This window comes from Hibiscus syriacus, unplaced genomic scaffold (assembly GCF_006381635.1).
Source record: "Hibiscus syriacus cultivar Baekdansim isolate YM2019G1 unplaced genomic scaffold, ASM638163v2 tig00111942_pilon, whole genome shotgun sequence".
In the NCBI taxonomy this organism is placed as follows: domain Eukaryota; kingdom Viridiplantae; phylum Streptophyta; class Magnoliopsida; order Malvales; family Malvaceae; genus Hibiscus; species Hibiscus syriacus.
The window spans coordinates 469,079-491,750 of record NW_024063218.1 but is presented as its reverse complement, the minus strand read 5'-3'; the positions used below and the strand labels follow the sequence as shown (position 1 = coordinate 491,750).

The 22,672-nt window shown below is 34.3% G+C and overlaps 4 protein-coding genes across 5 annotated transcripts; 3 read left to right on the top strand and 1 right to left on the bottom strand.

The window, feature by feature from the left end:
- Nucleotides 1-2,300: 2,300 nt before the first annotated feature.
- LOC120173275 (abscisic acid receptor PYL8-like) lies at nucleotides 2,301-4,549 on the bottom strand. The gene is made up of 3 exons (XM_039180483.1): nucleotides 4,212-4,549; nucleotides 3,414-3,629; nucleotides 2,301-2,548 (listed from the first exon to the last, which is right to left on the bottom strand). Exons 1-3 carry the CDS (start codon nucleotides 4,356-4,358, stop codon nucleotides 2,330-2,332), a joined length of 582 nt encoding a protein of 193 aa, XP_039036414.1. The 5' UTR covers nucleotides 4,359-4,549; the 3' UTR covers nucleotides 2,301-2,329.
- A 523-nt stretch (nucleotides 4,550-5,072) lies between these two features.
- Nucleotides 5,073-9,436, top strand: LOC120173273 (DNA primase small subunit-like). The gene is made up of 15 exons (XM_039180480.1): nucleotides 5,073-5,279; nucleotides 5,390-5,440; nucleotides 5,525-5,700; nucleotides 5,839-5,916; nucleotides 6,028-6,139; nucleotides 6,364-6,448; nucleotides 6,548-6,599; nucleotides 6,691-6,752; nucleotides 6,835-6,950; nucleotides 7,030-7,151; nucleotides 7,819-7,887; nucleotides 8,093-8,150; nucleotides 8,561-8,634; nucleotides 8,832-8,880; nucleotides 9,176-9,436. The coding sequence occupies exons 1-15, from the start codon at nucleotides 5,168-5,170 to the stop codon at nucleotides 9,316-9,318; spliced, it is 1,359 nt and encodes a 452-aa protein (XP_039036411.1). The 5' UTR covers nucleotides 5,073-5,167; the 3' UTR covers nucleotides 9,319-9,436.
- A 1,821-nt stretch (nucleotides 9,437-11,257) lies between these two features.
- Nucleotides 11,258-15,216, top strand: LOC120173274 (putative E3 ubiquitin-protein ligase UBR7). Of its 2 annotated transcripts, XM_039180481.1 has the most exons (6): nucleotides 11,258-11,471; nucleotides 11,599-11,729; nucleotides 12,196-12,354; nucleotides 13,199-13,459; nucleotides 14,037-14,699; nucleotides 14,915-15,216. In XM_039180481.1, the coding sequence occupies exons 2-6, from the start codon at nucleotides 11,649-11,651 to the stop codon at nucleotides 14,999-15,001; spliced, it is 1,251 nt and encodes a 416-aa protein (XP_039036412.1). In that variant the 5' UTR covers nucleotides 11,258-11,471; nucleotides 11,599-11,648; the 3' UTR covers nucleotides 15,002-15,216. The 2 variants fall into 2 exon arrangements, with proteins under 2 accessions (XP_039036412.1, XP_039036413.1); XM_039180482.1 differs by lacking the exon at nucleotides 11,258-11,471 and having other exon boundaries at nucleotides 11,522-11,729.
- Nucleotides 15,217-18,157: 2,941 nt separating this feature from the next.
- Nucleotides 18,158-18,645, top strand: LOC120173276. Its single transcript, XM_039180484.1, has one exon. It carries the CDS (start codon nucleotides 18,181-18,183, stop codon nucleotides 18,490-18,492), a length of 312 nt encoding a protein of 103 aa, XP_039036415.1. The 5' UTR covers nucleotides 18,158-18,180; the 3' UTR covers nucleotides 18,493-18,645.
- Nucleotides 18,646-22,672: the final 4,027 nt, after the last annotated feature.

The window sequence follows — 22,672 nt, the reverse complement described above, 5'->3', positions numbered from 1 at the left end:
TCATTTAAGTAAGGTCTTAAGTTCGAGTCATTGTGTATGTAGAAAACCTTTGTCGGGAAACTCATCCACCAAAACTAGATATACTACGCGGATTGGTCCGAATTAGTCAAGACAAAGCCTGAAATTTCTCCGGTATATAGTTTTCAATAGTAATGTATGAAACTGAGCGACCATTGTCGGACAGAAGTTGAAAGTCAAAAACATTAATTTGTGGCGAGGGACTGTTTCAAACATTCCTTGTTCTTCAATCCTAAAAAGGCTAAAACCAGGTGTTTGGTCAACCCCATTGCCCGCTTCTGCCATTACCTCGCCTCCCACCTCCTTATATAATAACCCTAAATTCTTAAAGTTAAATTCGCTAACGAAAATGGCTCCACTCGTTGTTTTGTTCATTGTTACTTTTCTCTTCTTGACCGTCACAGAAGCCCGCTTTATTCTACCGGAACAGACCGTCAACCATGAAGAAATCGTTACCGATTTACCCGAACCCGGCCATAAAATCACAAACGTCATCGATCTCCCTGGCGAGAAAACCGGCTCCGAAGCCGCCAAAACAGTTGATATTAAGCTCTATGAAACCCTGGGAGCCGACTCCGACTTGGATTCTTTTCCGTTGACGATGACCAGTTTCCGTCCCGTAAACGGTCACTTCCCCAGGCATCCATTGATTCCGTTCCGTCATAAACACGACTGCCATTTCCACAGAAAGATCAGGCCTTCGAACCCGCGGCTCCAGCGCAAGCGCCATATTTCTTATGGCAACGATATGGTACTGCCCGACGAAAGAAGTGGTTTTAAAACCGATCAGTCACGTCGCCTTGGTCCCCATATCCAGGCGAGACGGGGCAGGTTTTCCGACGACGGCGCCGAGTCCAAGGAGCATGTAGAGTACTTTAGGAAGCCTCGTCACTATAACGAAGAACGTGAACAAGATCACGACGACGAACACCACCACACCCTTCGCCATCATCGCCGAGGAGAGGAAGATGATAGGCGCGAGGGAGGGTTCGTGAAGAGGATTCGCAAGTTTTTGATTAAGTTTTGAAGGTACCATGCACTTCATTTAATCAAAGTGATGCCATCTAATCTTATTTTCTGGCCTGGCTGTGTTTAAACTAGTTCATTATCGGTTGTAAATAACATGGCGTCCTTTGGTGATCAATAATATGGTATTTTCTTTTATAACGCAGCCCTTTTTTCTAGATTTATATGGAAATTAAAGAATAACAGACTAATTTTAAAATTAGTATAGTTTCAATTAAACTTTTAATATTATATATATAATTTTTATTTTGATATAATTATATATTTGTAACTTTAATTTCAATTACTTTTTGGGTAAAGTATACAAATTGATCTTCGACTATAAGATATTATTTTATTAAGTTATTTAATTATTAAAAATTATAAAACGATCATCCGACTATAAGAAATTACTTTATTAAGTCCCTTAACTATTAAAAGTTATAAAATGATCATCCGGCTATAAGTAATTACTTTATTAAGTCCCTTAACTATTAAAAGTTCACATCGACTCTTCATTATATTCCGCATTTGTTCTATTCCATTAAAAATTTGACAAAAGTTTGAGTTATACGTCAACATACTAGCTGAGATATGATAAAATTTGATCTCATAATCTCAAACGACAATTATATCTCAGACAATATGTTAACATCCAAATTAGTCAATCGTTAATTTTTTTAACAAAAAAGAAAAAGTTTAAAACATAATGAATTGAATAATCAAGTGATCATTTTGTTACTTTTCATAGGAGGGGTTTAACAAAGCAACTCCTCATAATCAATGGATCATTTTATAACTTTTAAAAGTCAAAAGACTCAATAAAATAATATCCTATAATTTGGGAAGCATTGGTGTACTTAAACCTATTTTTTACATATTATTAATACAAAATAAGGAGTGTAACATATTATTTTGGAAATAAGTAAATAAGATCATGTACCAACATATAATATATCCACCAAAAGCAGAATAGTTTATACATGCAAAACTAATAGTATGAATATCAAATTCCTATCGTACAGATATTTACATCCAGATACAATACAACACCCCATTATTAAACACAGAAATTTCTGAATTGTTTCTTCATTTTGTAAATCTGTTCTAGGCCGAGGATTGAGCTGAATTGTCTGCTATTATCATTTATCAACACAACACACCTAAAGATGATGTTCTGGTAAAACGATGCATAAAGTATAAGGAAATAGAATTTGACTCAAACCGAAGGTAGCCTGAATTATCTACTCAGCTTCTAATAATACGAGTTCGTCACCTTAATGCTGATAAGAGGGACCCCGATTATTCACATTCTTTCAATCGGCTCAGTGTGATCCTGAACAGCCAAACGCTCTGAAACATCAGCCAGTGACTTGAGGTTGCACTTGATCAGTGCTTCAACAAAGTAGCTTGTTTCATCCTTGGTGTTCCCATCTGGTACATCCACCACAAAAGACTCAATAACCAACGTTCCTGGTCTGCCATCAATGATCTCAGGATGGACCGTAACAATGGATGAGTAGTTCTGCAGTTTCATCAAATTAGATCATAACTAAAGTACAGGATTGCATGATCAAGAAAAATAGGGAGGTCGATGCAATATTGGAACAATATAATTCTCATAAATTTAAATATGAAAAGGTGGCAGAACAACATATTACAGAACTGAAAATTCACACATCTTCAATTACATGATAAACAACATTGCTTGCTCATGTATGTGTATCAAATAAAAATATTCCACATACATGCAAAGAAACCAAGAAAAGAAAACTATGGGAAGCCGCAAAAAGAAGTGGTCCAGGTCAAATGTGCTAGTAGCACAAGAAAACATAATAGTTTGGATAGATGAAAAGGCAACATAACTTATATAAATTGCCCTAGACAGAGGGCAGTTACAGAGCACATTCATTCCACTGGTCAAAATCAGCGGAAAGATATTTTACTAGTCAATTTGTAGGGATATATATTCCCCTGTTTTACAATTCTGATTTCCAGTTTTGCAGGGCTATGTTCCATCTCAAACACGACAATTCTTCTAAAATGCTCAATGAAATTTGACCATTTAAACAATTGATTTTGACAATTCATACTCAAGACAGTCTTTATCAGATGACTCGTTACAAAAAGTTAGCGTAGGCAATGCCCCACCCCGCAAGTTGCAAGTGACCATATCCAAAAACTTGTTATATTTTCAAGTAATTTATGCATTTCATAATCCTACAGGAAATTATCACATCATATAATAAGAAGGGGAAAAAGTTACTTTAGATGAATACATATATTTCAGTCAAGACCATATGATGAAAAACTTAAATTTATTGGAGTTCAAATCATTTACAATTATGTGTGAGGTGTGTAACTAATTCAACCAATTAGAAAACTCGTACCTTCAACCTGTGATCTCCTCCAACGATCGTCATACTCAAAATATGCTCATCGTCGTCCAGATACTCCAACCTTTCAGTGCTAGTTGTGGCCGGCAAACCTGACTTAACATTGACTTCTCTAACGCTTCCAATTCGAAGGTCCCCTTGCACAACACACCTACTAACAAATGGTTTGTACTTCTGTGGTTGATCGAACCTCCTTACCAAGGACCAGACCTGATTGATCAAAAACCTCATGCATTAATCTGAAAGTAAGCTAAAACCTCAAACTTAATCTGAAAGTAATTTAATTTGTAACTACACAAGATTTAGGGTTAGGTAGGTCGATAGGTTGGATATGGGATGTCAAATTAAACTCGGTCTAAAAGGAAGTCGTCAATGTTCTACATCGCAACTCTAAAATAATACACACTTCACATAGCTCAAGGTTTGTTTCTAATCCCCATCGCTTCAGAAATGCTTAATATCACATAACATTCAACGAACCACTAATCTAGCTTAAATTTTCAGTGAAAAATTGGAAATTCTAATAAATCCCCACTTAAAATCGATCTCCTCGTATATTGAATCCACATGCAATGAACAAAAAAATATCAGAGGGGAAAATCCCAACAATAACACGTCGCCTAAAAATTAAGCTAAGCTATTTAATATAGACATCTAAAACCAAAATTTACAGAATTCAGCCCAAAACATCCCCAGATCTATGTACGAATCTAGCACTCAGTAAAACCCCAATCGGTTCTATTAGCCTGGTTTTCTTTAACAAAAAGGAAAAAAGAAAGAGAAAAACCATACGAGATGAACAGGAGCTTTGATGTGCTTAACGAGCGAAGAGCTGCACTGATTTTCTTTAACCTCGAATTTGTGGTGCCTCTTGATGAACTCTTCTTCCATCTTACTAAACCCGTTCCCGTTCATGGTGATAAAATTATTGGTCACCATCGAGCTGACCTTAGCAGAAACCGTAGCCCGAGGGGTAGAAGAGGAAAAACCGGTCCAAAAGCAGACGCTGATGATTAGCGGGTTCGGGTAAGATTACCAGGGAGTCCTAGAAAGATCCGAAATGAAACGCCATCGCCAGGTCCAGATTGCTCCTTTCTCATCTCATCGCCTGGGATAATTAATTTTAGAAAATAGGGTAAAGTGATACTGATACAGCGTATTTTCCCATCTTTTTAATATTTTGTAAAAAAAAACATTTTTGGCTATTATTTTTTATTCGTACTTTCCTTGGTGAGCAGGAATTTTGGTTTTGGCTGTTTCTGAAGGGTAAACTATGGATCAGGTCACTGATTATTTTGATTATTAAAATTTAAACGCTGTAAATTATTTTTCTGATTAAATTTTTAAATTGTTATGAAATAATAATTTTAACATTATAATAATATAAATTTTAATAATTTTATCTTATATTAATTTAAAAAATTTAATAATTATTTTGTAATCTTTAAAAATCTGATGATCAAAATGATCGTATAAACATAATGAAGTACTTCTATTGTAATTTACTCGTTTCTGATAGGTCCAAGGATTTTTGTGAGGACGTTGTGAAAGTCAAAACAATTTGCTTACTTAGGGCTTGTGGTTATTTCTATTGGGCGGAGTTTTCAGGCCCAACATTTCCCGCCAAAGGATTTATTTATTTGCCCTAGTCCCCATTTCGCTTCCCGCCATCCTGCTCTCTTCCTGTGAACTCTCTGCTTCCAAATTCTTCTATTCTACGAAAAATTAAGCCTCATTTTGAAGCAAAGATGACGAGAGAAGAAGCTGCAAACGGAAGAGATGACATGGTGATTGATGGGGCTCAGCAAGCAAATGCCGTCCCTGATGGATTCGACTCTAACTATCTCAGAATCTACTATGGTGAAAATTCTCATTTTTCTCTTATAGACTCCCATCTTATTGCTTGAATAATGGAGTGTTTCTTTTATTATAGAACTTGTGATTGAAATCTGAAACCAATTTTATGGCAGGAAAGTTATTTCCTCATGCTGATATGTTTAAGTGGTTGTCTTACGGAAATGGTAACAAAGTCCTTTTCTATTCTAGAAGTTGTGCTTTGGGATTTTCCCCATGTGTGATATATATCGCGATCTCGGTATCTGCAGATGGCAAGCATCCTGCATGTGACAAGTCCTACTTTGGAAGAAGGGAATTTTCTTTCACGCTAGAAAATGACATTTATATCCGATTTCAGTCTTTCAACAGTGCTATAGAACTGGAAAATTCCATCAAAGAGAAATGTCCATTCAAGATAGATATTGGGCCTGTCTATAGCGTTGATGTAAGATTTCTTTCATCTTTACGCAATTTTTTAATAGTATCTCGGAGACCTATGAGTTAAAGCTGCCGGTTTTGTTTTTATTAGTTATTCAGGTCAGTTGTTTTATTGGTTGTTAATGATCTATTATCTGTAATGCAGCCTGCTAAGAGGCATGCTTATGCTCAAAGCCGTGACAATGTTTTCACTCCGTTTGAGAGAGAATTGGTTTTTGATATTGTAAGCTACTGGACTTCTAGAAAACTGAGCATCTTAGCCTACTTTTCAATCTCAGTACTGTAACGGCCATGTTATTTGATTTGTTGGAGTTATGTTGTATCCTTTTTCCAGGATATAACAGATTACGATGATGTTAGATTTTGCTGCACAGGAGCAGATGTTTGCTTGCAGTGCTGGCCTCTAATGACAATTGCTATTAAAGTGATTGATACTGCACTCAGAGGTAAAAGCTGGAATACATTGGTTTGCTAAATGCACTTTTAAACCATTGCCGGCTTACTAAACTGGCCCTGATAAAAAAGTATTCTAATTGGGATTTTGAGTTATTGATCTGTCCTTAAAAAATTCTGCCTTACTACATAGGCACATTTGGTTTCTTGAGTGCACATGATGTGTGCAGGTCTTTTTCTTACATCATCAATTAACTTTGAAGTTCAAATAATGTAGATGACTTTGGATTTAATCACATTCTCTGGGTGTATAGTGGTCGGCGTGGTGTGCACTGCTGGGTTTGCGATGGAAAAGCCAGAAGGTAATGTAGTAAACCCTTGAAATCTTCACAATATTTCTGCTATACCTTTACCTGTATTATCACATTAAGACATCAATTTTCCTCGCATAACTTATACAGGCTGACTAATGAACAGAGGGCAGCTATTGCTGATTATTTCCGTGTGTACAAGGTGATTAACAAGTGTTGTGAAATGCATCTTGATTTGGCTTTCCTTTTTTCCCCCTTAGTACCAAGAAAACATTAACTTTGTACCTTTTCAGGGCAATGAAAATAGTCACAGAAAGATATCTTTACCAGGCCCTGTTCTGCATCCTTTCTTGGCGTAAGTGATACTGTATTTTGTTTTTAAGTTTCTTAATCTCAACTTCCACTCTCCTTCTCTGAGGCATATTCTGACTTTGCAGGAGATCCTATACTGAAGTTCTGAAGGGTTTTTTCGAGGCCAAAATGCTTCCAAATCAAAGTTTACTTTCCTCTGAAGAGAGATATGAGAAGATACTAGAAATGATTCCCGACGCATGTAAAATTTAGTCTCTTTGATGGCTAGTTGTGGCATTTACCTTAGCAGTTGCTCATGTATGTGCGTTCTATCTTTTCAGCTGTTGCTTCTGAACTTAGGGGGAGGTGGCAAGAGAATAAGCGAGCTTCCATGTCAAAAGATGACATAAATCTTGTTAGGTGGGATCAACTAAAGTCTGTCCTGCAATCCGGTAAACACAAGGTATGAATTGGTATGCTCAAAATCAGTGTCAAGCACCTACTTGGCAATTGAAAGTTGAAACCTCTTTTTAAACATTTTTGTCACAAACAGTGGAATGGGCCACTCTGTTTGAATAGGTGAATTTAACACTTAATTCACTTTTGTCAGTTGTATGATTTAATATGTTCTAGATTAACTTCTCTAACAGTGATGCTAAAATATACTGAGTTGCGATGAGTTTGATATATTTAAAAGGCTATAACTGCCATCTTAAATTGATTATGGCCGTCAAACAGATCATAAGCTTTTGAGACTCAAGATCGGTAATGATTCTTCATGGATCCTAAAGGGAGTCCATGGCATGTTAAAGAATTTACAATAAAGGGGGTGAGTCCACTGCATGTTAGAAACAAGTTTCTGCAGCGAAGTGAGTCCATGGCATTTTTTATTTATCATGCACAATCAAAGTCATTCTGAGAATATCAGCAATAAATGAGTTGGATCAAGTAATAAATCCTTGATCTGAAAATCAATTACAATTTGATTGTTTTCCTGGATAAGTTTTAATTCATTAGAAACACATTATCTCAAATATGTTTATCACCTGGATGTCATATGTTTTATTTTAGAGGCGGAAATTGCTGTATTTTAACCTTTTGCATTGTTTTGCATGAATCACCTTTTCCAGACACAAGGAATACGGAGATGTGTTGAAGAGATTGTCTTTTCATTTACGTACCCTAGGCTTGATATGGAGGTCTGCAACAGTATTACACCTTTTGGTTTTGTTTATTTATTTGTTTACTTATTTTATTAGTTCATTCTCTTTCAACCATATCAGTGTTCATCATAGAAGTACATCCACCTACTTCATAAATTTGTACTTATAAATTGCATCTTTGAAGAAAGAAGTTCATATATATGCATGACCTGTCATAGACAACGGCTTGTTTGTATGTCAGGTGTCGAAGCACATGAACCATTTACTGAAGGCACCGTTTTGTGTACATCCAAAAACAGGTTAGTGAAAAATCTGTTTAACATCAGTTGTTATGAATGTGAAGATTAGCCAGAAACCATAGTTGGGGCGCCTAAAAATGTGATGGGAATTATGTTTTAAGAATCAGGACACTTAAGCCTAAATGCTAAAGCACTTTAGTGACTGCGTTCAAAACCAGAAATATTATCAGTAGCTGTATTTATGCTAGACACCTTGAATTTGTGCTGTGGTTGGATTTCTTTTCGTAATTTGCTAGTCAGCTCACTTTACATGCATGCGAGCATACATACATATCAATACCACATGATAGGGAATATTTTCCTGTTCCTCTTCTCAGGATATGTAACAAAGAAACTTCGGTTGAGCAGACCCCGGCATGAATTTTAGTAGTCGTCAGTGTTCAACGTTTTTTTAATTCTTTTTCCTGTAGGCCGTGTTTGTGTTCCAATTGACCCAAACAATTGTGATGAGTTTGATCCAACTACAGTGCCAACCCTATCCCAGGTATTTGTGCTGTCAACTCTTTTTTATTTATCTGTCGGATTTTTGTGCTGAAGATTTCCAAATCCAAGTTTAATAGTTTTTTAGACTTCAACCAAGAAAAATAATTATACTCCATTTCCTCATGTGTAAACTGTATGAGCTCTTGCTCCTTTTTAGAGAGATTGGCGTATAATTCTTGTGATTTATTTACCTGACAGCTTCTGGAAGAACTGAACAGGGAAGGACTAAGACAAGATGCTGATAATGGTATGTTCATTCTTCCATTGTTATTTATTCTCATGATGGTTAGGTCCGTATGCTTTTATTTAGTCGCTGCAAATAGTATAAGATGAAAGACCGGGAAAAGTTGCACTTATTTAGACATGCTGTAGCTTTATTGTCAGGCATCAGAAATCGGGAGTCAATAAGGGGTCACAAACTGATGTGATTGATCACTTACGTATTAGGATGTGCTGCTGTAACATGAACTTGGCTGATGATAATGCCACTTGCAATTAGTATTATCAGTATTTCTGATATTACTGGCTTTGATTGATTGCAGAATGGGATAGAACCTCCCTCGGAGAGTCGGTCAAGTTTTTCAGAACAACATTTTTACATCCTCTGCTAAAATCTTGCAAAGAGGACATAGAAAGTTCTTACAACGCAAAGCTGCAGCAGTCGAAGAATGCCCTCAGTTGGTAACGTTTTTCTAAACTAGTATCATCAAACAACCTGTCTATGTTTTGATTCTGATGTATCGTTATATGAATTTATGCTATGTTCCATGTATTTAATCAAATGTTGGGTGTCATGTTTCATGGAAAGTGCTTCTAAACTTAATATAAATCGACGTTTCCATCCCTTAACTCATTCATCAGAGGCCCCTCAAGAAGTGGTTCGATGTAAATTTTCTACTATGTTTTCGATAATCGAAGCCTTTACGGGTTAGGTTAATAAAGGCTTTGTTTAAGGGTTAAGCCGAAAAGGAAAATTTATTGGTGAAGAGAACCTGAAACCGTATTATTTTCTAATCATTATGGTTACCACTATACACAGACATTGCCATTGTGAAGTCGTACTCGATTCAACCATATCCGTCTAATGTGTATAATCATCTTTCAATCTTGTTATAAATGCGATAGAGGTGAATTGAGGATCACGGTTTCTCTCTCCAATGGCGGAGAAAGTGCATGCGTGGCTGTTTTCACTTGCAGTATTAGGAAGTGATCTGAATTAACTGGTAGGATATGATGGCATTAGATCAATCCGCCATCAAATGACTCGGTTATGATTGGCGGTGTGCAAAATTTTCCGACCCTATTATCAAAAAAGGAGATCTAACTATACGTGACAACTGATTAATAAGAATATAAATGTTGTGATGGTCTTTGTATGATAATTAAAACAACCGCAAAGATATGTGAAATCATAACAATAAACATGAGGATCATGCCATAAAAATAGAGAAAACATGTGACACAAGAGCAGAGAGAAATTATGTCATAATACAGATAATCTTATTTAAAATTAAAAAGGTTTAAGTAAAAAAAGATAAAAGACATAATATAAAAAAAGATAACTAATAATCATTGGCGGTCAATAACTAATAATAAGATTGATGTCTTCGTCAGTTAAACAAAAATCAATTGAAAAAAAACTAGGTTGAAAGAGAGACGTCTCTTATTTTTAAAGCGTTAAAAATATTTGAATATACGTTATTTTATATTTATTTTAAATTTATATAAAAAATTATATTTTAAATTTATATAAAAAATTATATTTAATGAAAAAAACTAAAAAAATAACAATTTCACTATTCTTCAAACATGAAAATGACCTCACACTTAAACTACCTCCACGTGTATAAAAGGGAAAAGTGACTTTTAAATTGGAGGATAGAGGGTGAAAATGGAAGAGAAAAAATTCAACAGGAAAGCATGTTTTGTCAAACGGAGTTTAGAAGGGGACAATGAAAATGGGGCGGAGAAACAATCTCCCCGTAGACATCTAAATAGAGTTTTTGGGTCAGTGAGAAGGAATAATGGGGAATATTCCCCTTGCAAATTGTGAAAGATAGCCTGTTTACATTCAAAAGGTGCGTTCAATCGGTTAATTTGGTTAACATACGAATCAAATTACCCAAAATCTATTAGTTATTTTTCCAACAGTTAATCAAATCAATTTTTTTTCAAAAAGAAATCAAATCGAACTAAAATCTGTTATTTATCTAGTAGCCGAAATTTATAAATAACATATAAATAATAATATATATTATATATTAAATATTTTCGGGTTATTCAGTTAATTTGGCCGGTTAGTTCAGTTAAAATCAAAGTTTAAACACCCTTAAAACTAAATAATATAATATATTAAATATTTAATAATTTTGATTAATTCAATTGATTAATCGATTTCGAAAAGAAGTTCTAAAAATTATTAATTGTTAATTGATCGAACCTAAAATTGATCTATCGATTAATAGACTAAAATTTAATTATCAAGATTATATCAGTTAATTCGTTTTAATCAAATTATGAACGCCCTATCCAAAAGGAACATTATCCACTAGCAAATTGTGAAACATAGCGCCGTTTATAGATGAGAAAGAAATAAATTGAGGGAACGGGCCGCGTAATTTGATTCTATTAGGGCTCTTTGTGGCGGGAAAATGACCATATGCTACTCAGTCCCTTGCTACTCTATTTTACTAGGTATATTTAAACCCTATCTCATCCGCTCTAAATTCACAATCCTCAAATGTTTTTACTTCTTCTCTGATCCTCTATCGCGTTTGTACAACTGGAATCTTATACCTCACTGACCCGTAAAAATCTGTTAATTGCGAGGCTGGAAAGGTATCTTTTTTTTTTCAATGTTAGGGTTTCTCGTTACACGGCACATCTAGATTCCCCAAACAAGTAAAATATACTTGTCTTTTTTTTTTTTGCTTCTCCCCCTGTTTTTGTTCATTTCCAATTTCAGTTTCGAAGAGCGGAGATTTTGGTTCTGACTGTCACGGTGATTTGAGGGAAATGGCTGCCAATCTCGACGATGATGGTGAGCAGACTGTGTCAATCAACGAATATCTTGAGAGCATCGAAGAAGAAGAGTTGGTAAAAGCTCTCCCTACCCTCTATATCGGTTTAGGGTTTTGTTTTGCAGGAACTGTAGAATTTAGTTGGGGCTTTTCTGTTTCTTCTCGCTTATGGACATGGAAATATTTTTCTCCTTTTATTCATTGACTACAAATGATAAACACAAGTTTATTTAAGTTTTAGGTAGTATAAATTTTGGTTAAAACATATATTATTGTGAACGTTGCTTAAGTTTTGAGAAAATTCCAGGAATTCAAGTGCCGTTTATTCTATGCTGGCTTGGAATGCATCTAACTTGTACTATGATATCAGTCAAATGCACATCTTCTATCCTAAATTTATACTGAAAAAGTGATAGATGCAAATATATCTAGAGTATAAGAATAGCTAACTAGCTATTGGTTGTTTTTATTGGTGATGTTGTGCTTCCTTCAGCTATATATGCTGTTGGGTAATATGCAACTTATTATTGTTTAATCTGAAGGAGGCAGATTTGGTTTTGGGTGGAGATGAGGGAGACGAGTGTACATATTCTAAAGGTTACATGAAGAGACAGGCAATTTTCTCTTGCCTGACATGCACCCCTGAGGGGAATGCTGGAATTTGCACAGCTTGCTGCTTGTCATGCCATGATGGCCATGAGGTAATTTCCTTTGCACCATTTTTTAATGCATTGGACGTCCACTCATGCAATTTTATCTCTCATTCTTAATGCTAAGCTGTAATTTTTGCTATTGGTTCAATTCTTAAGATGTGACTGAAATTATGATTTATTGAAGTGGAAGCTTGTGTATTGTTTTTGCTTTATGCGGATCATGACTTGAGTGTTATGGTTTGCACTTTGTGGGTCATGTAGTAGTCAATATGACAACAAAATGGTAGTTGATTCCTATGTCCATATTATTTCCAACTGATGTGGCTTTTTCTTTATTTTGTCCTTCTAAATTGGTATAATACTGACCTCTTTGCTGCTGGATCAGCGTTAACTGCATTAAACTTTCACACTGCTCACTGTTTCTGGTATCTAACTCTGCTCTTTGGTAGTGATTTCAGGCCATATTTTTATCATCTGTCCAATTTCCTGGTTTTTTGGATCATCATAGATTATTGAGTTTCAACATGTTCTATAATGGAAGAACTCAGAAATTGATTTAACAATTCTATATAGGTTAAAACATGTGGCATGCAACTGCAAGGTTTTCATTCTTATCATTTCATATGTTGATTTGAATTTCTGCATGCTTACTTGAGTATTAAACATAAGTTATTTATGCTATTATCAAAAAATAAAAGAAATGCACTAGCTTATTTGAGTGTTGGACTTAGTTTTGTATGTTATGCTCGAAATATTATTCGTCTCCAATTGGTCAAGCTTTTCGAAGAAAAGTTCTTATTTTACTTGTTTTTCTTCGTATAAATATTCAATTCTATCATTTCTATCTGCTTACATGAATGTAAGGGATTTCCGTTTTTGCAACACATTCAAGGTTTTGGAGCTGTGGACCAAGAGAAATTTTAGATGTGATTGTGGAAACTCAAAATTTGGAGAGTTCTCATGCAAGCTTTCCCCAAATAAGGATGTAGAGAATACAGAGAATTCATATAATCACAACTTTAAAGGTCTATACTGCACCTGCAATCGCCCCTATCCAGATCCAGATCTCGAGGAACAAGTAGAAATGATACAGTGCTGTATGTGCGAGGACTGGTTTCACGAGGAGCATATCAGTCTCAGCTCTCCCAATGAGGTTGGTAGGCTGCATCTCAGTTCATGTACTCCATTCCTGTATCATGGTTTTTTCTTCACTAGTTTTTGCCTAAATATCCTATAAAATTGCATTATACTTTGGTTTCACTGTTAAAATTATTGGCAAATCTAGATATGACCTATTCAGCTAGCCCATATTATTGTTTACCACTGTTAAAATTATGAAATGTGCAGTAGGCTGCTCGTGATCAACTTTTTGTGAATTCTGCAGCTGCCTCATTTAGGGTTCAATTCATATTAAGCATGATGCCACTGACACTGCTCTGGCCTGAAATTTTATCTTTAAAGATGCATATGGCTCTAATCATTTGTAAACATGGAATAATTCAGTAAACATATTGATTTTAATGACAATTTATTTGTTTGAAGGACTTTTCAATGGGGAATTTTTTACATGATTGGTTTAATTGAAGTTGAGCAATGTAAATAGCTAACTTGACCTTATATATTGCATAATAGGAAGTGAAAAAATGACTGCTATTTAGCAGCACTTGCACTATTCTTTTGAGTTATTGGTATTGGGAACAGATTATGATCTGAAAATATTTGTATGACAGATTCCTAGAGATGAGGAAGGGGAGCCACTATATGAGGATTTCATATGCAAGGCATGTTCAGTGGTTTGTTCATTTCTGACTCTGTATCCTAAAACCATATGGGCAGCTGGGAGACAGCCTGTTGCTGCTAACAAAAATAAAGTTGTGGTGGAAGACATCCTTTCTAAAGATGAAGATGGGAAACTTGACAATGATTCGTGCTCTGATGCTGTCCAAAAGGATCATTTGGTTGCCGGCGCTAATGATGAAGCTGCATCTGATGAGAAGAAGTCCATTGTCGGAGAAGGCTCTGAGAGCAATGCTAGCTCAAGTCTCTCTGGAAGTATTGCCAGTTCAATTCCTACTTGTGTTCTTGTAGTAGATTGGATGGCTGCATCACTTGATTCCGAAAGTAAACCCCTTTTTCTTTCTAAGAATTGGAGAGATGCCCTCTGCAGATGTGATAAGTGCTTGGACATGTACAAGCAAAAACATATCAGTTACCTACTTGACAAGGAGGATTCAATAGCAGAGTATGAAAAAAATGCTAAGCAAAAGAGGGATGAAAAGTTGCAGCAAAGGGAGGGTGCTGAATTGAATTTCTTTAACAATCTCGGTCATGTGGAAAAAATGGAAATTCTGAATGGCATTGCAGACTTCAAAGATGAGTTCCGGTCCTTCCTGGTATGGCATTGATCGTCTATATTTTGCTTAGTGGTTTATTGTTTTTCTTGACCGTGATCGCGCACCTTTTTAGTTTCTAACCTGTGCTGAATATATTCCAAGCTGTGCATTTTTTCATGTTCCTTCATCGTCAGATTCTTCATTTATATACCTTCAGAAGCATAGCTGCTGTCCCTGAGATTTATGTTTAAAACTTTTGTTTTTCTATCCTTTAGGGCTCGGTAGATCCTTCAAAGGCCATCACAGCAGCGGATGTCAAACAGATGTTTGAGAACCTTAATAACAAGCGCCGGCGTGTGTAGTTTAAGGCTTTTTCAGTGGATGTTACTACGCTTGCTGAGTTTTAACTTAGACTACTATCTCTAATATCATGAACCATACGCAGTTGTGTCTTTGATGACGTTGTATTCACTATGTTTCCCTATTAGCTGAAGCTATGCTATGTTTGACAATATATATGTACCCTATTAAGATGCTTCGAGCATACTTTATGCATATCTTAGTAGGTTTTATCCAAGTTAAAACATGCCAACGTCCAACCACCTGTGCTTGTTCTCATACTGGGGCCCAAGTAAACGGTTCAAGTCCTTTTGAGTTCAAACAAAGTAGGCAGGCGGACCCACCCTTCATGTGTAGTCTTTGATTTCCAGTTCAAATGATTAATTTTTTTTAATTATGACGAAAGCCATAGGTTTTATATTCAACTAGTCAAATCAAGGTGGTAGCCATATTCCTTTTTCAGTTAAGATTTTTGTGCGTGTATCATGTTAGTCACGAGACAAACAGGAAAAAGGAAAAGAAACAAAATAATGATTGTGCATAACACAGGGACGAGGATGAAAAAAATAAAATCGGAGTTTTGACAATTTAAAATGGGCCTGTCCCTATTTCACTGGCCTTTTTTTACACTAGACAATATGGGGTGTGAGAAACCAGTGGGAGGGTTTTTTTTTCCAACATGGATAAGGGTAAATTATTTCGAAAAATATGACAGATAAAAGTTTATTTTGGGATTTATGACGTTTGTTACAATTTTCAAGAGACTTGTCATGTTGAGTTAATGGGTTTCAATAAAAATATTTTTTATTTAAACTTATCACGTCGAGATGATGAATTTTAATAAAATATAATTTTTTATTAAATTTTATCATATAGAGATAAAAAAATTCGATAAAAAATATTTTTATTAGAATCCGTCATCTCAACGATGTGACGAGTTTCAAGTCATTATTACAGATATCATACATCCCTAAATAAACTTCTATATATCCTATTTGATTGATTAATTAAACTGTTTGTTCTATTCGAAAAAAAAAAAACCCACAGTGGGAGAGGAGGTTGATGATCCACCAAGTTTAGTAACAATAATACAACAGAAAGTTTATGACAGGTTCAGAATAATCAAACGAAATTCTCTCGAGTGTCCAGTAGTTTCACAAGGCTAATAGAAATTCAGATGGTGTTTGGTAAGCATGAGATCATATAGTTGCATTCAAATAAAATATGCAAATTCGTCAACAAAACAAAGTTTAAGTGAAAAAGAAAAAAATAGTTTTCCTTCCTATCCTCAACCCACTTTTTGCTATGCGGAAGTTATAATTTCTCTCGAGTAGTTTTCAAAAACTCTTCCTTTATGGTGGTAGTCTTCTCTGATCACTCCATGTCATTTTGTTTGTATTTGCTATAATAATACTCTTGGTCTTTTTTCTAGTAAAGGGTATCATGACTACCGATGTTTTTGAACTCTCAGTGTAGGTTTTTAATTGGTCTTCTTCAAGGTTTTTATTTTCCCTGAATACATAGTTGTTGCTTTCCCTGGTTCCTCTGTTCCATTGTACAAGACGGTTCGTTAGTTATCGCATCTAAGTGTCGGATGTGATTGTTGTGAAGGGGAGATCTCTTTTTCCGTTTTTGGTTTTTTTTCAAGTTTTTCTCTTCAATGTTTGATGCTCGGAGTCGTTGGTGTGTGCAATTTTTGTACGTCGTTGCTTTACTTGTTAATAGTTTTTTTATAGGTATATCTAAACTATCATTATTATATTTATTTTCGATAATCTCAACTATAATTACTTAGTCTGTTATTGATACGACGTTTGTTGATATGAGTTTCGATAAATAAAAAATTATTTTCAAAAATAAAGTTCAAGGAGACAAATTGTTAGGTTGCATTTATGTCCTCGATGAAATGAAAAAAAAAAGTTAATGTGTTTCCACAGTAAACATTGAAATAATCTGGAACCAGTCACTTCCCACTACCTAATCTTTGGAGACTGTCGACTAATAATCTTCGATTCTTCTCTTCTTTGACGCTCCTTGATTGCGAAACATTGTGGTAAAATATATATATATATTTTTTAAAAATTATAAAAAAAAATGTCCATTAAATTTTAGTTTGATTAACGCAATTGATATTATAGTGTAATAAGAATTCGGATTTAAACATGTTTATGTTCAATATATTTAATTTATAGATATAAATAAAACGGTAAAATTATACTCTTTCTTCATCAATTTTGAATTCTAATGGAAAATTTCTAATTTGATCGGTACTTACATATAACAAATAATATAAATATATTCAACGTCGATATTCTGTCACGATAACATCATAAAGAGTGGGAACTCCTCCAACCATGTCTCAATCAGCAGCAGTGTCAAAGGTTTATTAATAGTGTTGGCTGGCTGTTTGTACAACACAATTTAGTTGAAGCAAAATGGTCGATCCACACAATTTATCAGGAATTTTCTTCTGAAAATAATACTGAATTTCGGAGCATAAAATCCATGTCCACACCATGCAGTAGAGATATGCTTGCTGATCACATGGTTTGACAGAAAAAAAACCCTAATTAAACGACGTTGAACAAGTCCAAGGAGATTGATTTATTAAATCATCAATGCTTTAAACATATTGTTTTTGGCCTCTCTTTATAGATAAACGCGTAGTGCATACTTTTGGTAACTTTTGATTTTCTAACCTTCCACCCAATGGATGAAGAAGATGCTTAACGAGGCATAGACTAGTGTTTTCAAATCAAGATTTTTAACGGTTAATAATAGTGCTAATTGTCAGTATCAGTTTGCATTAAGATAAACAAAAGATCAGAACTAGTTGAACATTGTCTACGTAAATTCTGCCATTTCTTCATGCACCACACAGATGCCGACAATATGTATAAATATTATGATGCAGTGGTCGATCATGGAGGGCCAAGTGTTTTTTTAATACCCAACTACTATAAAAAAAAACCTTTAAAAGCTTATTTAACTCATAGTCTTAATAAAAAAAACCTGGCTGTAATTAGTTTATATGAAGTTGACTGCTAAGTTTGTCACTTACTGTGTGGAAAAATCAAGTCCCGTGAGGAGAAAATCAGTGTTGATTACACAAAAGATTTAGTGTATCTAATTTCGTTTATAAATATGCCCTCATTCCGTTCCCATTTCACAAGTTTTTGTAGCTGAAAAAGAAAAAAAAAACATGGGGAACTGTATGGGGAAGACATTCAGATCAAGGCAGGAGGTTGAAGAAGAAGAAATAGAAGAGATTCGTGAAGCTGCTGAGGAACAAAACGAAGGGGGGAAAGGCAGCATGAAGGTGAAGATTGTGCTTACAAAAGAGGAGCTCGAGTTGTTGTTACTGAAGCTGAAGAACAACAGTAATCGCGGGTATAGGTTAGGGGAACTTTTGGCTGAAATGGAGAAAGCTAGATCAGATAAAGTGGAGTGTTGTTGGAGGCCTTCACTGGAGAGTATCATGGAAGATGAAGAAGACGATGTTATCTGTTCATGAAAGCTTCGATCCCTCCTTTTGTAAATTATGAATGTACCCTTGGTAACATTTTTTGTTCTGGATCTTCGGGTTAGTGAGTTATGAACCGAGTTAGGCTTTAGCAATTTTTAGTTTTGAATATAGATAACTATCCCTCTCCTTTTTACTGTGACCTTGGATGTTTTATATTCAAGCTTTCATGGAGAATTAGATACCGATGGATTTACCTACTACCAACCCTGATTGTTTACTCACTCTTATATGAATTTGAGTTTCAAAATTATAAAAATTATTGTTTAATGATTAAATAATATTTTAACTCGAAATTTGTATATGGTTATTAGTTTGGTAGTTAAAGAATTTTTTTTATCGTTTTAGCCCAGAATTTATGTAAATTCATCAATTTCAATTTCTTCACCTATAAGAATAAAGAGATTATCTTAACGATATTTAAAAGTAACAAACTCAGTTGTTTGATGTTAAACGCAGAATTGTGAGTGATTCATGATGCTCTAAAACATGCATGGAGGCTTAATTTAGAGGTTGTATGGTTGTTAAACAAAGTTCTGAATCATTCATACAATATTTCCATGGTCGATACTATAAGATCGATGCTCGAACGTACATAGGAGATAAACTTTCATCCAGTTAGAAGAAGTGCAAACAACATGATTGATGTATTGCCGTTCATGTCTCGAAAGAAGAGTATCAGGAGATCCTTTTTGCCAAACAAAATTACCTCGGTGGTTAAATGAATTGTTGTTGTTCCTAGAGGTCATGGGTTCGAGCACTAGCGGCTACAGCAAGGTGATTGAGCGTTCATTGTCAAATGATTGAGAGTATTTATAACTGATACTACTTTATAATCACCTTATCTTAATGAAAAAATATTAATATGTTATGTATTAGCAGAATTAATTATCAAGTTATAAGATTAAGCCAAAAGCCCATAAGAATAAAAAAAAGACTATTACTCTTCTTAAAAATAAAGACTCAACTCTTGTGGCTAAATCCTCCATAATCACAAGAATCTTAAGGTAGAATGGAATTCATCAGTCGGAAGGGGGATTAACTGTAACAAAATTATTTTTCATGTATCAAATTGATTATTGATGGATTAGTTTGGTAAATGTTTCATAAATTCAGGGATAAATCGAATAAATATATTTTTATATGTTTGGATACCTATATAGTATGATTTTAAAGACAAATGTACTATTCATGTCATGATTTTAGTAGCTAATTAATGTTGGGAGGAAGTTGGACGTAAACTTGATGATAAGTGTTGAAATTGTCAAATAAATATTTAATCCCAAATAAATAATAAAGATAGTATAGAGAAACAAAGATCGATCCACGTGGACTAAAGAAGTCTCAACAGTTTGCTTATTTTGATCAATGGGTTTTATCTACAAAGGTAAAAATGGGATTTAAAAATAGTGAAAATAATAATAATAAATAATAAATAAAAATGACAAGAAAGTAAATAAAGTAAAAAAGTTCAATAGAGATGGTATAGTCTTAGGATTTTCTTAGACTCAATTCGATCGATCATCGAAATAAAATTTTTCATTTGTGATTTACGTCGGTTACAGTCAACATGACCTAACCCTTGTAGCTAACTATTCTCTTTGATTAACCGAAATTTTCAAGTATATCTCCAAAATTTGGTCATTGTTGGTCTAACCACGTCTATCACTACTACATCCAAAATAACTTTTTGAGTTATGGAGAACCCCATCTAAAGTTGTAGCATCTCACATAGAATCAAACTCGATTATGATTCCCCTTAGCAAATTGCCGCTAAGTTTGTTCATAGAAAGTCGAATTACGACCAACCGATCTGACTTCCAAACTTTAAGCAAAAATATTATTCAAATCAACGTGCACTTTTTGAGTTGAAGATGTAGTAACTTTTAAATAAATGGTCGGTTATCACTCTCAAGTTTCAAAGAATCAAATAAAACAATATGAAGATACGAAAACCAAGACTCAATTCTCACGATCAGTATTGAGTTTAGCAAAAGCCTTTAATTAACGAAGTGGAAGTTTAGCTAAGCATGTATTAGATCATGCTTAGCATTGTAGCAAGAAAATAATGAAAGAAAAGCGGATACGAAAGAAAAGCAGAACTTCAATAATTAACTAAAAAATAAATAAATTCCAATCTATCTTTCCGCTATTGAATCAAAGGGATATTTATAACCCGAAAGTTTTAAGTAAATAAAATATAATAATAAACATAAAATAATCAAACTAAAAATCCTATCGAGAGTTATTAATAAATAAAAATAACTAATTCCTAAATATAATAATCAAATAATCAAATTAAATATGGTTGAATTCTACTTTAATCTTCCGGATAACAAAGATAAAAATAAATATTTAAGTCTTGTTGTTCTAGTTAAATTCTGTTTCATCTTCTAGATAACATTATTTGAGGTGAATTCTAAATTAAATACTCAATATAATCCCACTCGTCTTCTAAAAGATGTTGACTGGATCATTGAAATCTATCTGTTTTTAAACTTATTAATCCAACGAAACTCAAATCATGTCCAAAATAAACCCAAAAAGAAACAAACCAATAATATTCAAACCACAAATAAAAAGTGAATAATAATAATAACATACAATATTCAACGCTCGATGAACCAGAAACAAACTCAAGGGATCAAAGGTCTCCAAGTGAGAATTATTGTTTCGTCGACACAATGGCCAGAGCTTCTGGTTTCATACTTGTATTATTAATTTCTGCACGACTCTTTGGACCGCCAACATTTATTATTGTATTAATTTCTTTACACATAAAATGCAGCCCAATTGATTCTTTACACACAAATGAAACTGATCTCATATCACAATGATGTAAGATTTTCGACCCAAATTACTAAATAAATAATAAATTAATTAACTATATTGTTGAATTCATAATTAAATGACATTGGATATAGTTTATACTTTCTTCTTTATTTCTTGTATGTTTTGTGTATCTTATTGTTTATCTATTAGCTTAGTGGGCTAGACCAATCGCTCGTTTAGAAAGAATCAATACGGATTGAGACTCGACAAGACTCACTGGGCTAGACCAATCGCTACTCTATTAGCTTAGGAGACTATGGATTCATAATCATACGGATTGGGACATATGTGCCGCATTATCATAATCTAACCCCACCTTATCTTACAACACTATGATTCTATTTATTTGTTTGGATAATTTACTCATACGATCACTCAACCTCTAGAGAACTATCAATTTAACCACAAAAATGAAGGAAAGATAAAATTCCCCCTTAAAATTTCAAAAAAGGTTCCTCTTGAGTAAACCTCAAATGCACGACTGCTACATCAAAGTAATAGATTTGTTACATGATTGAAAATAAAATAAATTAACATGAGAAGGCTAGGATTTAACTTTTAAGAATAAAATTAATGATATATCCCCGCTGATCAAAAGTTTAGGTCAGAGGTGGCTCCCTCAATTCAGGTCCAAGGCATACCTGAGACCCAATTGAGATTTACATAAGAATTTACAGATTGTCCACTAAGAGTGACAGTGGTAGGATTCTAATTAACCTTACAAGCTCAAATTCCTGAAACTCAACTACTTATGGCAACACTCATCGGCTAAAATTATCTTATTTAACTTGACGCACCAAATTAAATGTAGATTTAGCGAGGGAATGAAATAAAAGTTTTTCTAAATTGATGATTAAATTGATAGCAGCTAATAGTTGGGTCACCATCTGATTAGTTTAGCCTGTTTATTTATTTTCGTGAACCAAAAAAATTGGGGGGTATGATTGTCTTTTCCTCATAGGAGTAAGAAAACTCGAATAAACAACTCGATAGACCGGTGATGGTTAGGAAAGTGGTCGAAAATCGAAACATTATTGGTGGGACACAGAATCCTTTTCCCTAAGCTTTCTTCTTCTTCGATCCTGTCTCCTTCCACTGGTAAATATATAAATAAAAAGAGATAAAGCCCTTTCTGTTAATCAAATCATTTTCGAATTTGTTCCTTTTTTTCTACTCTTGCTGCTGATACGATTGACAAGATCAACTGTTTCTGTAAGCTCTGCAGAACCTTGTCTAATTACTTATTTTGACCGGATTTCGATTTATGGGGATTTTGTTCTTATTAGGTTTCTTCTTTTGGCTAGCTTTTCCTTTTAGTTGTTTTAGCTGTTGATTATGG